General features: G+C 35.8%; 2 protein-coding genes across 4 annotated transcripts in view; both read right to left on the bottom strand.

Moving 5' to 3' along the window:
* Positions 1 to 17,267, bottom strand: part of gem (transcription factor CP2 like gemini) — a 48,007-nt gene that overhangs the window by 24,044 nt on the left and 6,696 nt on the right. For 2 of the 3 annotated variants that reach the window (XM_077429057.1, XM_077429058.1), the window contains exon 1: positions 2,938 to 3,508. In XM_077429057.1, coding sequence (XP_077285183.1) covers positions 2,938 to 3,508 — 571 coding nt within the window. Of the gene's footprint in view, positions 1 to 2,937; positions 4,198 to 8,932; positions 9,304 to 17,267 lie in introns of those variants that run through there. The other variant, XM_077429056.1, reaches the window with a different exon arrangement.
* LOC143910547 (uncharacterized) lies at positions 3,886 to 4,142 on the bottom strand. The gene has a single exon (XM_077429060.1). The coding sequence runs from the start codon at positions 4,075 to 4,077 to the stop codon at positions 3,886 to 3,888; it is 192 nt and encodes a 63-aa protein (XP_077285186.1). The 5' UTR covers positions 4,078 to 4,142.

Below are 17,267 nucleotides of genomic sequence, written 5' to 3'. Positions count from 1 at the left end.
CTTATGCACTTGTTGGCAAAACGCCGATCGGCGTCGGTCAGCATTTAAAGGGTTAATACATCAAGTTATACAATTATCAAATAAGATAAAAACATTAAAAAAACCGAAAACGAAAAGAAATATAAATAATTCAAAATAGAGGAAAATAAAATAAACAGTTAAAAAAAAGAAGAGAAAATACAAAAGATAAAATGAAAAAAAAATATCTACAAAAACCCGTTTATTTTTAAAAAGGTTAAATTTAATAAAAGTTACTAATTCATTGGATAGACTATTTCAAATTTTAACCACTCCATTTAAAAAAAAAAGGATTCTCTAATTATTTTGAAGTAAATTTCTTTTTGGAGTCTGAGATTATGACCTCTCAGATGAATGTTATTGTTAAGCGTAAGGAGGTTTATCATTAGAAAATTGTATTTCAAAATAATAACTGGCATACATATTTCGTGAAAATTATTCGTTAATTTACATATGCAAATATACATATGCAAAACGGACGCGATGTGTGTGGGTATGTGTGTTTGTGCCAGACCATCAACACACATCCAATCAGAGTGAAGTGGTCAAGGAGACACGGGGAAGCGTGGTAGTGGGGAAGTAAGGGGGGGGGGAGCGTCATGTGACGTCAGACCAAGCAACGACAGGCATGTGCGACGTCAGGCCAAGCGACAGGTGACACACACACACACATACACACATTAATTCATCCTTTCGAACAGGTGAACGGCGCATTAATACGCACGCGCGCCTATAGATTACCTTACACTATATTTATATATATAATACATAACTTTATTTTAATTTGTGTATCAATTCCATTCCGAAATCAACACGGGCGCAATAGTATCAAATAGTATCAAATAACAGACAAAAAGAAAACTCACTATTAATCGTTTAAAATTAAATAAATACATACATACATGACTAAAATTAAATTGAATATATCATATTCAAAAAAAATCTTGTAATAATTGAATTTGAATGCTTATTCAAAAAAAGTATTGTGGGGACCATACGACATGGACAGGTTTGGGTTCTGTGAGTTGGGACCGATTCGACCATGTTGGTGGCTGCTACTTTACTTCCTTCCCGGGCGTCACATTAAATAGTCGTGCATCAAACCACGCCGTAATTGCATTCCTTTCACCCCCATAGTATGTTCTTACATATAGCGTGCACCTGCTATATGTAAGAACATAGTTAGACTGTATTCGTTGGGGGGTGGTGGCCTCATGTTGGGGGCTTTAAGGGTCAATTCCTTGACCTTTAAAGCGGGCTTTAAAATAGCGTGCAGTATAAAAATTTGCATTATTCTAAAAAAAAAAATGAATATTCATTTTTTTTCGATTTATAAATCAATTTTTAAAAAATTGCTAGAATTAAATAACGCCTGACGGTTGCGAGTGCATTCTTAAGACAAAATATTCCTAGCATAGGAATAATATAAACAAACAGTTGTCCAGGTAAATATGCGTTAAAACGAGTTGGAAATTTGTAACGCAAATTGACACTCGCATAATGGACATTAGCATAAGTTCACATGAGCAAAACTCGTCACATCGACTTATGGACTCATGCTGATGCTGCGACATTTTTTTTAATCATCTAGATAAGAGGGCAAAGGCTTAAGAGAACATATTTTTGACATAAATTATACATTTTTAATTACAGGTCACACTGACCTTACATAGTTACATATTTAAATTAATATTCTTTTATTTAAAAATAGTATTGTTTCAGGTTTGAAGCAAAACAATAAATTTAAGTACATAATACACTTACATACCAATGTACATATATAACGCTGTTTGACTTGTCATATGAAACACTTTTATTATATACACTCGTGTACTTTGTAAGAAAATTAATATGCTTAATGGATAGTTGGATCAAACATAATAAGAACCAAAGTAACTTTATTTTGATTCCGGCACTATTGAGAAGAAAGTTTAGAGCGGTTGTATTTTTAAAAGTTTCGACCTAAAAAGGTCAATATTGAATGTGGCAGATAAAGATGTCCGTCACGCTCTACACACATGAGTTAAAAAAACAAAATCGTGCCAATATTATGTCGTCAAAACAACAAACAAAGAAAAAAAAACAACAATGTTTTCGCGTATTTTTCGAAAATCTCTAGGCTACAAATGTCCATGAAAGTATAGGTATTAAAAATACTATGAAGGGTTTCTATAAATTCTCTGCTTTTAGATAAATAACAAGGATAACGTCACGAGTGACGTCAAACAATACGCTTTCGTCGATTTCCGAAATGAAAGTAATGTCACGAGCCATGCGCGTGTACTTGATAAATAAACTTGAGTATATGAATATATGTAGATCATTTTTAATATATGAAATCATGTTTACTTCGACCACGGTCTTTATTTCTCCGTATATAAATTTTGTTAATGAGTTCATTTAATCTTTATAAACAAGCGCTTGAAACTTTTGATTATAAATATTTTGCAATTTTTAATATGTTTTTAATAGTTACTTCAATCACGTGGTTTAATTACTGTGACGACTATAATTTAAATCAAATCTAAATTTTCAATGTTAAATAATCATAAAAAAAATTAGCACATTCGTTTGAAAGACAGTGAACGAATTTTCCTTCAGTACGATATTCCAACTGAATAAATACTATACAGATACACATACTCTTATAAACAATTATTGACCTGATTTTTAATGATAAATGTCAGTGACATTTATGTTGTATGAACACTTTAGCACTATTGATCGTTAAATAGTTTCGCACAAATAGCAATGTTAGTATCGCTCTATATGCAAAGATGTCTCTGGTATTATCTTTGTATTCATAATTCATTTCAAAAGAGAAAAAAGATATTGACGTTGAATATGCCGAATATTTTGTGTTTGAACTAAAATACAATTTTATCTGAAAAAAAAAATGGTAATTTGATATATACTCACGTTGCTGGACGATCTGGCGTGCTTTGCCACTCTGCCAAACTCCTTCCATCTTCCTCTTTCTGGGTAAAACTGTTCCAACATCATGGGGTCCTATTTCACAACTCATTTGGTTGCCAACGATAGCCATTTGCGGCTTCTCGAGATACATATCCATCTCGACTCTGACAGCGGCCTCTCCAGTCTTCGTTTCTTTACTAACAAATTGCTCTTTTTCCTTGCCACGATCACTTTTGCTTAATTCCGTCTGACTTTGATAATTTTCAATGCGAGTCAAACTTTTGCATGGTTCCTGTTTAACCGGCCTAGAATTGTTCCTTTCATTGGAGCACATCTGATCTTGGGTAACGGAGTAAGGACTCCTATCCTCGTCTAGTGAGGATCTCATGTCACCCGCCCAAGAGAACAATTCATCTTGCACTTCTTTCAACTTTAAAGGCTCTCGAATGCTAGTATCCATACTGCTATCGCTGGACCCGTGTCCAGGCGGTGGACTATTCAAGTCTTGATAATTATAGTAAGGGCTGTTGAACGTTCCTATTGGAAGATAGTTTTGATAAATAGGGTATTCCATAATCCGGACGTTGAAAATCCGGCAATGTTCAGTTTGGATAATTTGTCCAATGTTTGTTTTACAATTTGAAAGTATTCACGTTTACTTGCCGTATTTATACATCTGCGATACAGTTGAATGTATTTAGCAAATAGGTAACCACGTCAATGATGTCTTTTCAGCATTCAAGCACTTACAAAATATTTCAGGCACTATTGAGGTATGCAATATTAAAGTTAATTAAAAGTTTTTATCAAAAAATATAAGCTTTAGTCTTTATATAATTAAATAGTTTTTAATTTCCTTATATAGCGGTGGGTTTCAATATCACTTATGGCACTGGTTTATCGAATTCTTTGGGATTCCTCAGTAACACACCACCATAGACGTTGGCAGAATTAAAAGAGGACAAAGAAGGAATTGTACAATTTTTTGATTCCTGTGGTTTCTCTCTGCCTGTGACTGTGCAGCAGTGAGTTCTCCGTTAAGAGGAGCATATTAGATTGAGATTGTTCGGTAAACACTTGGCACGGATGCTTCTGGACGAATTTACTCATCAAAGAAGTTTGCCGGCGAAACAAAATCTCCATCTGGTTCAAAACACTTCGTTGGGTGAAGTCTACAAGGCACTTTTGCTTGATGAAAAAGTTCTTGCTCTGTGTGTGTCGGCCAAAAGTCTGCGTGTTACGCCTCTAACGCGAAAACCTCACCTGAAATCAAAACGATAAACACATTTATATGTAATAAAAATTGAATAGGATGCAACCTTGATAAAATAAAATGAGCTTATCAATTAGAACACATAATCGATATTTAATATTTCTTCAGAAAAACGCCCAGAGATAAAATTATCAAATTTCTATTGAATGTTTGCTACTAATATAAAGCATTTTGTTTACTTTCAATTCATTAAAAGTGATGTAAAATTATAATAATTTGTTTGGTTTTAATTAATTTTAAAATTTAAAAAAATATAATATTACTAATATGATACAACATATTTATATGGTAAAAATATTAACGATTTTAGTGAAAGATTAGTTGTTGAATCGAGCTGAAATAACTTTCAAACCAAAATGGAAATATTGAGTGTGGAAAAAAATTTCTAATAGTATTTAGCGTTAGAATGTTTAAAATCAAAAATTTTATTTGAAAATAAGGTTGATCGTTTAAAAAAAAAGTTGATTATTGTGGAAATAAAATCAGTCATAGTCAATGTTTCAGATTATTTTACTATACATTACCAAACAATCCTGATTTTTTGTATATGTTGATTTTAATTAAATATATACTGTTATCATCTTAATTACCTCTAACGGCAACTTGTATGAATGCCATTTTTGAAAACAAACAAAAATCTCCCTTTTTTTTCTTCGGTCGTTTCTTCATTAGCCTACTGTTTCATCTCGACGATAGTACACTCAAAAGTCAATTACATTTCACGTCGAACATTACACTTGGAGAAATAATCAAATTAAACAAGTCTCTCTGGTTCAAAATCTTAAATTCGACGAGCCTACATACATATACATACATATATAGATAAATATCAACATAATAAGTACATATATTTGCGATTGGATCCTTACTTGGGGCGTGCGTCAGTCACACTAATAACCGTATAAAAGATTGAGCAAATGACGAGTTGCGAATGTCGTTGGGGCAAGAGATTCAGCGAAGAACTGAACAAACAATGATTGTGCCGATCGCTCACTTAGACCCAACTAATTCGAACCGCACACTGGCGAAAAACAGGCCGCTCGCGATTGGTTGATTTAATTGCCGCGTCGCATATGCAGCACTACGATTGGTCCGCTTCGCGATACATTGACTCGTCAATTTATCGCGAACGCTAGAATTGCTTCGTTAAACTTTATCTACTCTGCTCTTTATACCGCGTATCGAAATTGCACACTTTTGGCGAAACACGTATTCAAAATTTAAAATTTATTTATTTTAATATAAAAAAAAACTGTATAAATTTAAATACCAGACATGTATAAGCATATCCTAATACAGATATAGGTCAATTCCATTATAAAACACTGCTAAATGAAGTATTTAAAGCTATAAAAAGAACTATTAATCAATGTGTAAAGAACAGGTCCCGAATTGGCTTTTCCTATATAGAAAAGTGAGTGGCTTTTAAAATTTTTAAAAAAAATTAAAAAAAAAGCAATTTCATGCAAATTCATTGAATTGTTCAATGGCGATACTATCCCATTATAATAGAAAAGTATAAGAACTATCTGTAGAAGTTTGACAAATATTTTATTTAAAATGACTTAAGTTGCAAGCTTTTTATGACGATATGTCTACATGGTACTTTTTCAAAAAATTTAAGAAGTTACCCAATTATATCGAATTGTTTTTCAGTCAGTTTGAATTTAATGTGTAATTAAATATATACTAAGATGCACTATAATGTCACTTCTATGACCGTCTGTATTTTGCGGCACTTTTGATCAAAAATTTGTTTGCAATTTTTGTCTTGATATAATAAACAAGCTCTGCAAATTGAGTCATGCATTTGATTCAATTAGAATGTTCAAACACTTCAATCTTTTATTTTTAGCGGGCAAAAAATTATTGCGCCAGGTTTTTAGCACATATTTTAAGCCTCAAATCTCATTAAAAAAAATCCAAAAAAAAATTATAACACATTTCCAATTTTGCAAACTATCATTTGTATATTTTACTTGAATCGATCGATGAAATATAAAAAATAAGCCTCTTCGAATGAGCGAATACTTGCAAAATCAACGCGGAAAAGTATGTGAAACGAAGAGACTTGGCTGAAAAGGAGCGCGCGGTACGAAGCTGTGCGCAGTATCCGTTTCCGGCGACGGCTTTTTGAATTCGCGCGGGAAAACTGACGAACGTGAAGACGGGGCCGAGCTTTGCGCGACAATAAACTTCGTGAGACGAGTACGCACCACTCATTTATTAAATATGGCGACGGTTATGGACAACTATTGGTCCACGAACCGACAATATAGCAAAAAAAAGTGCAAGCCCTTGAGATGCCCCCCTGTATAAAAAAAATCCTTCTAAAACCGATATTATAAATAATTACCGAAATTATAAGCAATTCAAAACAACACCGCATTATAGTATATAATAATTGTCTAATGCGTGCGTTTGTGTGTACGTAGTGCTGTTAACACCATGCTCCGTCTCTCTTTGTCCCCTTAGAATCGAGGAAAGAGATGCGACATCATATGTATTTATATAATATCGCTATTGCGTCTGCGTATCTGTCTGTTTGTCTGAGACAACGCTAACCTTACTATAATAGTCGTTTCGATTCGACATACATATTTAGGTCACAGCTAAACTACTGCCAAAACGTATATACAAATACAATAACAAAAGAAAAAAACTTCTATATATACTGATCGCTACTGATGTTTCCGCTTGGCAGAGAATTTACCGCCATCTATTGAAAATTTATTTAATTAAAAAATTAATTTTTCTATAGGTGTTTTATATTGTTTATATGTAGATGTTTTATATTGTTTATATGTAGGTGGTTTTTATCATTTTTTTTTCATATTAAACAATTAAATATAAATATTAAATTAAATATATTTAAAAGGTATTTGGAAAAAAATCGACCGCGTGGGGATCGAACACATGACCGACGACATATTTTTTCTTAATATATTTCAAAAACGAATTCTTAAATATATTTAAAAAAAAATCTTGATACATTGCAAAATTGTATGTACCCCTGATTCTTGATTAATTGTTGGGTCTCTAAAGTCAAGAATCAATTGAACTGGAAGACGCGATGTTTTAATACGAGGACAATACGCTAAAAAAACTCACACACATACACATTTATTGATGTAATTTCATTGAAAACAATTTTAGTACAAATTTTATAGAATTTTTACGACTTCAACCCCCAAATGACTGAACTTTAATATAAACAATAAAAAAATTACTAAACAAAGTATTTAATTATAAATAAAAATGCTACATATGCGTAGAAGAGTGAGATATGCTTGCAGTGATCTCAATTAATACATCAGATCAACAAGTCAATCATTTAAATTGAAAAGCTACGTTTTATTTTTACTAATCAGTTACCCAATACATATGTACATATATACTACGATTTAAGGATGTGGAAGAGTAGTAAAAAGCAAAAAATTAAGGCGAATTTACAACGTACGGTATCAATGATACAGTATTCGGTGCCATGGAAGAGGATGACCAGGTCAAGTAGAATGATCCGCATAAGAGTATTTCTGTGCTAGAATAGTGAGTAATGCGTCGTTTAATTATTCTAAAGAATTATTTTATAGCCGCCATTTGGCGAATCAATTGAAGGAAGGAGGAGTGTGCCAAAAAAGGTCAACGTCTTTAATTGGCTGAAATTCCGCAAAATTTTCGGCCATATTTTAATTTGGAATACGGACAAGACAGTTCCGAGCCCTTGACCTCGCGGACGAGTCCCTTCTAATGAAGAAACGAGCACTCCTATGTATTATGCTATGTGGTGGTATATATGTATGTATGTATTTCGCAATTGGAACACTTGTGTCTGTGGGTCACAGATGACAAAACGAAACTGAGCAGATTTATCTGATATTAGAGTACGGAACAACGACGTTAGTACTCATGCCACACCACTACTGTTCAAACTACCTAAAATAGATATGGTAAATAGCGATATGTATACTTCATGAACGACGTGACAAAAACAAACATAACCAGCTAAATTCACAACCATGAAAATTCAAAAACAGATTCTCATTAATAAAAAAATATATATCATAAACTTTGCAATTATCCACAGATGCCCAGAACAAACAAAAGGAAAAAAATGCTAGTACCATCGAGATGTACACAGATTACAATTAAAATCCCATCAAACAATTAGCCTCGTGTGCGTTTATTAGCGGTGCCCAAGATCAGTTTGTCCTTGAGGATCAGATAAATAAAGCGTTTCAGAATTCCGCAAGTTCATCAGGTCGATTGAACAAAGACCGCAGATAAATTATTTATAAATAAAAATAAGTACGGATGCTGCAATGATAGTGATATCTTATCTAAATTAGACACAATGCAAGCACAAGTGAGCGACGATGTGGTCTCGTTCGAAAATCGAATTAGTTACACACGTTGATATGTACAATGTATATTATTAACGAGACTTACTTATAAAATCGTGGAGTTATGATTCAATTGGGTATTCAATCGAGAGTCGTTAAGTCTTGAAATCAATCAAATCGCACATCTTTTTATTGCACAAAGTATATATATATGTATATAAAATAAATTATATTGACATTGAAATGTGTCCCATGTTTGATGACTTTGTACGAAGCAATAAGGAATGAAAGCAGTCAAGGATCGAGTCATTTTAGTTTAAGCTCAGATTAGCGCCTAAAATCGATATGGAAAAAAACACACAGAAAAAAAAAAACTACTCACCTTAAGACGCAACGATATTGTTAAAATCGACAGAGAAGAATAAAAGGCTGCACCATTTTCTGATTCTTCTCAATGAGCGTCATTCTACACGTGTCCATAAAAATCAGACTAGATAAATGTGTGTTTACTATAAGTACATATGTACATATATGTGTGTATATGCCACTTGGAATGATTCAATATTGAGCAACTAATTCGTTTGTTTGTGTTAACAATAACGGTAGCAATTGTCTTTGGTATAGGTAGTTCTAATATAATTTTACTGTATCAAAAATATTCTTAATTTATATGTATAGGTACATATGTTTATGCGATAAAATGTTGTCTTATAATCAGGCGGCACAATTCTTGAACTTTGGGCAGTAGTTTGTCTGTAACAAAACATAATTCAATATAAGTAAAAATAGTACATACATATACCTATAGAAAAGACCTATAAAAAAATTCGTCAGTTTGACATGTGAAGTAATAATTGATGGTCATGAAAATACATACTTAGATAATAGATTCTGAGGATATGAGTAGCAATCATCAAAAGACCGTAGATAGCGATAGAAAGGTTAACTGATCCAGTGCCCAACACCAGGATATTCCTAGGATACGTGCCGATGACTTTGAAAAGTTCGTGGAAAACCGTCTGCCATTATCATACATATGTACATACATTCAATCTTACGAATGCAGAATATAATCATCGCGATATAAAGTGCCGATTTTAATACTATTATACTCTGAATAAAAAAAAATTGTGATTTTGTGAATTAACTTCATCCTTTTACTTTAAATTACACTGTTCGACAAATGACGACTTTTTTTGGTTCAGAGACGAGATATGACTTTTCTTATAGATCTATGTCCAGTGAACATGAATTTGATAATAAAAAATGTTGATTGGCTCGAGATTCGGAGATATACATACGTGTTTTTAAATCGCGCGATTTTTCTATATCTTGGTGTTATTCGGTCGATGTCTCAAAATCTTTCAATTTCCTATTCAAAATGAATATTGGAATCTATAGTCGGGTACTTTATATTTCATTTGTAGTACTTTTTAGCTCTCTAAGTAGTCGTCCAGTTCAAATCAAAAGTCAAAAGTACGTATTTTTTCCCACTGTTAATACTATTTTATATTGAGTATTTTCTATTGAAACATGTTTATTGGGATAGCGTTCTGGCCACACTATTTTTTGTTTTCGTTTAAAGGGTTAATTGGAAGTGTGCTGAATTTTAAATCGGTAAAAACTCGTATTATTATTTGCTTGTAATTACACGAATCTGAATTGAATCAATAGGGATAATATATTAAATTGTCTTTATATGAGAATTAAATAAAATTCCACTTATAAAAATCATATTTCAACTATTCTTGTAGATTAATTATAATTAATTATTCTTGTGAATAAAATTCGTTTATTTTATCGAGGTAAGCCAGTTATCAATAGAATTTATGTTATTGATCCACAAGAATAGTCGAAATATGATTTCTCTAAGTGGAATTTTATTTAATTCTAATATAAAGACAATTTTATATTAATTGGTTTATTAATTAGTTGAATTGGTTTAAAAAAGTTAATTGGTTTAAAAAATGTCCAATGTTTAAGCACAACGGAAGATTCAAAATTAAAACTAAAATTTTCCAAAACGATTCACGGAAAATTCCAAGTTTTCCACGAGATTTCGGTCGTGCGAACTTTGAGCGTCTAAATACATAATTGTACATCATCCTTTTATTCCATCATTTAACCAACTTAAAAAGTAAATAGATAAGCCAATCTTTATTTTATAGGTACATACATACATATTTACTGGTGCTCCCGCAACTCGGAATTTATAAATTCCACGCCTGCTTGGAATTTTTTTCCCAACTTCCCCGCTAGTTAAACCCCCTGCACCCTCAGATAGTGAAGACAAGATCTCCGACCAAAATCACACGTCAGGGCCCATCTATGTGTATTATACATCAATGACCGAAACCGAAAAAAACCGAATTTTTTGAAACTGCGAATGAAAGAAACAAATAATCAGTTCACGGTCAGTTTTCGCTCTGTTAACACGTTTCGAAAATAAATAATTACACACTTAAAAATAGACTTAAGCTATTATTATTTTTAATTATCTTAAATATAAGTTGTAAATTAATATTATTGTGTATAATTTATTGTTTTTACGTTCGCTTCAATTTTTTTTTAATTTTTAATCAAAAGCTTTGCAACGAGCAACGAGTTTTAGCACGGAGTAGGTGCGGAGCCGGAGCACGAAATTTTGTAGTGCTCCACTGCTCCGATATTTTGTTTTTATATATAATATTAGCATTTCTTTCAGAATTTAAAAAATTGTTTTTCAATTTATGATAAATTCAATATTTGATGGTTTATTATCATGGAATCATTTGACATGTAGCGCTTTATGTAGTTTGGTTATATTATTTGTATTTAATATGTATGTATTTTCATGATATATGTATATTGTAGCATATGCTAAAAGGAGCCGCCGTTATAATTGGTTTTCAAGGATTATCCCCAGGCTTAAGTGCTGTCGGCTAACAATGGAGACCCCCGAATGCACTTAGCGGTCGGTACCGGCACTCAGCCACTTCCCGCTAGAACTCTCAGAACTGACTGCGCGAGACTATAAGAATAGGTAAACAAACGTGTCGAGGAAGATGCCCTGAGCGACCTGTCCTTTATAAAGAGGTACTTAGACCATATCAAGACATTCTGGACGGAGCACTAGCTCCTTAATCACCAATAAATGCTGTGAAGCGACTTTGGGCTTTTAATTGGATCCTCCACCCACCCCTACGCAACAATATATTAATTATAAATATTAAATATTTTAATAATAAATAAATTGTCTATAAATAAACTTTTATCATTTTTTATCATATGTATATGAATAAAATTAATAAATTAAATAAATAAAGATGATTCCTAATAAAATTAATCGGAGCACCGAGCGGAGTTGGAGCAAGTACTTAGGTGTCGCTCCAGAAGTGGTTGCTCCAGATCCCTGCTTTAGGAGCCTATACGAGACAAACAGACATTCAATTTTTTTATTTATATGTATATACATAGATATACAATCATTCGACTATAGATATATTTAGCAGTGGCGTGCGGTGAAATTCTCTCTGTTTTTGTCACACAGCCTTACTTACGTGTGTGCGAGTAGGATAAAAGGGGAACAGGCTGTTCTCCTTATATCCTAACGCATGCGCGCTTTATGTGTTCATGCGTTGTTGTTTATTTTGTACTTGGTTATGTACAGTGTGGTTTTTTTATTAGAACAGTGATGTGCGGTTGTTCTTGTGCGATATTCATGAACAACCGTCTCGTTCTCCGACGAAAGGGTCTCTTAGACTGTATTCGTTGGGGGGGTGGTGGCCTCATGTTGAGGGCTTTAAGGGTCAAATTCCTTGACCTTTAAAGCGGGCTTAGAATATCCCGCTCCGACACACCATTGATTTCACTGAATTTCACGACACGCCATTGATATTTAGTTTGAAGGTAAGAAACGCAATTTAAAATTTCGCGCCACATCAACTACCAACGAATAGGCCGATGGCAGACACTAGTGCCGCTCGCGGTCGAATCTCTAATTATGTCAGACGCGTTGGGATCGTTGTGTGGTGCGCACGCACCGACTGTTGCAAATTTTGGCGCCAAAACGACCGAGACGCACAATGCGTTTTAAATGCGCTTGTGATTGATTTACGATGCGACAATTTATCGCTAATTGCGAGTGACGCGCGCCATAGATTGAACACCGGCAACGATTGGCGCGACAATTGACCCCATGACAGACACACACATACACTGTATCGTCCTCGTTTAGATGTCGTATCCGTGACACGATGACGTTCCATATTTTTTTAAAACTCAAAAACTATATTCGCACTCCAGCCATAATGAGTCTCCGAGACGCAAAGGAAAGAATGATACGTTTTAATTTTAGAAGACACATTTGAGATTTGAGACCTGCCATTTTATTTTTATTTTATTTATTATTATTAAATAGCAAATTGCTTATGAATTATTTCACAATTAACAATTTTAAACTAAAACTAACAAGTATAATATAACAAAACTATAATTAGTAACCCTAAAATAATATAATATAATTCCAAACATAGCATTTTATTAAACCTACATACATATATAATAACGTGAAATGCCACTCTGCCTGAAGAAAAAGATCTTTGATCAATGCGTTTTGCCAGTGATGACGTATGGATGTGAAACTTGGACACTGAACACCAAGATGCTACATAAAATCCAATGCACTCAAAGAAGTATGGAGCGCTGTATGCTTGGCATAACGAGGAAAGACAGAAAGCGGAACACGTGGGTGAGAAGTATGACAAGAGTAGTGGACATAGTGGATAGAGTGAAGAGATTGAAATGGCAATGGGCGGGTCACGTAGCTAGAGGATGGACGAAAGGTGGACAAAAGAAGTGCTTGAATGGTACCCGAGAGAATGCAAAAGGGTAAAAGGAAGACCGCAAGGAAGATGGGTGAACGAAATTAGGAAAATGTGCGGGGTGAGATGGATGAGTGTTGCGCAAAACAGAGACGGGTGGAAGCGTGTTGGAGAGGCCTTTATCCAGCAGTGGATGGCGAGTGGCTGTAAATGATGATGATGATGATGATGATATAATAACGTCATCTTCCACAGAGGTATCCATTGACACCCCTCAAGAAAGCACCAATGTTACTAGCACCTCTAATGATCTCACGAAGGGCATTGTATGTATATTCGAACACCTCTGTGGAAAACACCTCCTCTAGTTTTTGCTTTCTTAACTCTACCTATAATTAATTTATTCCTATTTCTAGTTTTATAATTATGTATATCTCTATTCCTTACTATGTTCTATGATATGGTTATTAAAATATTTGGGTAATAGATTCTTATCTAGCTTATATACAAATTTTAGAAAGAACTTTATTTAAGACTATTTCTAAAATCCTACCATTTCAATTCATCTAACATTCTTACGTTTCCTCACATTCAAAGTTGCACGCATCGCTCTATTCTGCACTTTCTGCCGTTTATCAATACAAAATCCACTAAATGCCATGCATCAGAAATTTCTCGTTTTTCGTTATAATATAATGAACGCTAGTTTTAAGAATATAACGAATAACTACATAATCAACTTCTGGAAATTAGGTTAATCTTTGCGTCAAAATTTTCTTAATTATATAAAAAGATATGAGAAAATAAATGAAAGTATTTTCGCTTAGTTCTGTAGGTACTTTGCGTCATTATACACATGTAAAACGAAACGTCTATAAATGTATGTATATATATATATTACTAGCTGTATTACCCGGCTTCGCTCAGTGTTTATAATATAAACCGCTTAAACATGACTAAGCTAATTTAATTAAAAAAAAAAAAAATTTAAAAATTTAAAAAAAAAATAAAAAAAAAAATAAAAAAAAAATAAAAAAAAAATCAAAAAAAAAATCAAAAAAAAAATCAAAAAAAAAATTTAAAAAAATCAAAAAAAAATCAAATTTTTTTTTTGCCTTCTAGGGCTTCGCCCTCGGCACCCCCCTGAGCCTTTGCCTTCTAGGGCTTCGCCCCTCCACGCCCCATGAGCAATTGCCGTTTAGGGCTTCGCCCCCATGATCAGTTGCCTTTTAGGGCTTCGCCCCTCCGCGCCCCCATGATTCAAAGCCGTCTAGGGCTTCGCCCCCCTTAGTTAATGCCTTTTAGGGCTTCGCCCCCCGCGCCCCCAAGATTAATTGCCGTTTAGGGCTTCGCCCCCCTTAGTTAATGCCTTTTAGGGCTTCGCCCCTCCGCACCCCCATGATTCAAAGCCGTCTAGGGCTTCGCCCCCCTTAGTTAATGCCTTTTAGGGCTTCGCCCCCCGCGCCCCCAAGATTAATTGCCGTTTAGGGCTTCGCCCCCCTTAGTTAATGCCTTTTAGGGCTTCGCCCCTCCGCACCCCCATGATTAAATGCCGTCTAGGGCTTCGCCCCCCTTAGTTAATGCCTTTTAGGGCTTCGCCCCCCGCGCCCCCAAGATTAATTGCCGTTTAGGGCTTCGCCCCCCTTAGTTAATGCCTTTTAGGGCTTCGCCCCTCCGCCCCTAGGGCGGCGCCCCATAAGACTGCGCCCCTAAGGCTGCGCCCCATAAGACTGCGCCCCTAAGGCTGCGCCCCATAAGACAGCGCCCCATAAGGCTGCGCCCCATAAGGCTGCGGCCGATAAGGCTGTGCCCCATAAAGCTGCGCCCCCTTTTGAGCCCCATGGGGCTGCGCCCCATGAGGCTGCGCCCTCATGAAAAAAAATTAATTAAAAAAAATTAAAAAATTTTAAAATTTTAAAAAAAAATTTTAAAAAAAAATTAAAAAAAAAATTAAAAAAAAATCAAAAAAAAAATCAAAAAAAAAATCAAAAAAAATTTTTTAAAAAATAAAAAAAAAATCATTTTTTTTTTTTGCCTTCTAGGGCTTCGCCCTCGGCACCCCCCTGAGCCTTTGCCTTCTAGGGCTTCGCCCCTCCACGCCCCATGAGCAATTGCCGTTTAGGGCTTCGCCCCCATGATCAGTTGCCTTTTAGGGCTTCGCCCCTCCGCGCCCCCATGATTCAAAGCCGTCTAGGGCTTCGCCCCCCTTAGTTAATGCCTTTTAGGGCTTCGCCCCCCGCGCCCCCAAGATTAATTGCCGTTTAGGGCTTCGCCCCCCTTAGCTAATGCCTTTTAGGGCTTCGCCCCTCCGCGCCCCCATGATTAACTGCCGTCTAAGGCTTCGCCCCCATGATCAGTTGCCTTTTAGGGCTTCGCCCCTCCGCGCCCCCATGATTAATTGCCGTCTAGGGCTTCGCCCCCCTTAGTTAATGCCTATTAGGGCTTGCGCCCCATGAGGCTGGGCCCCCCGGGCCCCCTTCGGGGCCCCACGGGGCTGCGCCCCTTGTGGCGCCCCCTTTTGAGCCCCATGAGGCTGGGCCCCCCGGGCCCCCATTCGGGGCCCCACGGGGCTGCGCCCCTTGTGGCGCCCCCTTTTGAGCCCCATGGGGCTGCGCCCCATGAGGCTGGGCCCCCCGGGCCCCCTTCGGGGCCCCACGGGGCTGCGCCCCATGTGGCGCCCCCTTTTGAGCCCCATGGGGCTGCGCCCCATGAGGCTGGGCCCCCCCGGGGCCCCACGGGGCTGCGCCCCTTGTGGCGCCCCCTTTTGAGCCCCATGGGGCTGCGCCCCATGAGGCTGGGGCCCCACGGGGCTGCGCCCCTTGTGGCGCCCCTGGCGGGGCCCCATGAAGCTACTCGCCTTGCGCCCCCGCGGGGGTGAATCCATTGAATCGAAAAAAACAAATCGGCGCCCATGGATCGAAAAAAAAAAAAACGAATCACGTGTTCGATGATCACCGATCTACGGACGACGACCAAGGATATTTACATACAAAGTCTCTTTCCAAATTATAGATTAGATAGAAGATATAAAAGACTAGTGGTGCCACCCGGCTCCGCTCGGTAAATGGAAATGAAATGAAAATTATGAAACAATCTTCATTTGTTTTTTTATTAAATTTATTTGAATTGAAAAAGATTAATATTATTTAAAGACCGACAAATCTGGAACGAATTACGGACGTAGTTTTGGTGTTATATATGTACATACATTAAAGCTGAACCCTTCATACGTTGCAATGCCACAATAACGCATGCAATTCCCGTTCCCGTTGATCGATGTGTTTCGATAAATGAATGTTTCAGTTTCAAATTAATACTTAATAATCAAATTAAATTAAAGTAATGATAATTTGTCGGAAAAACACATTTGAAATTATTCAATTGTTTGTTTATTTTACCCTAACAACGTAGGTGGACACGCGAAAACATTTGAAATTATTGCGTTGCATTGCCGTTTTTCCCTTTTCCGTTCCCGTTTTTGGGCCATTTTTTTACAAAAACCATCGCGAACATACACGCAATAACTCCTGTAAGTTTCATCGCAATCGGTTGAATGGTATAGGAACGCATACGCCACAGACAAACATTGATTTTTATATATATGTACATTGATAGATATAAGATTCTGTCTATCCCTTTGACAGTTGAGAGCAGTTAGACTAGTTTTGGTGCCGTTTTATTCAACATATAATAGGATATTCTCTGGAAAGGTTCGACTTCTATAAGGTAAACTATGATAAAATAATTTTACTTGACTTGATATGAGAAACAAAGAGCACGCACAATTAAATTTCAAACAGACAATGACAAAAATACGTGAGAAAGAGATAGCATATGCCTAAAATAAAAATGAAAACGCATAAAAACGTATTTGTGAAAAAATATAACATGAAAAAAATTTCATTTGTTTTCAAG

Source organism: Arctopsyche grandis, chromosome 4 (genome assembly GCF_051622035.1).
Source record: "Arctopsyche grandis isolate Sample6627 chromosome 4, ASM5162203v2, whole genome shotgun sequence".
Taxonomy (NCBI): domain Eukaryota; kingdom Metazoa; phylum Arthropoda; class Insecta; order Trichoptera; family Hydropsychidae; genus Arctopsyche; species Arctopsyche grandis.
Note: the sequence above shows the minus strand (reverse complement) of the source record. Positions and strands in the feature narration are given on the sequence as shown.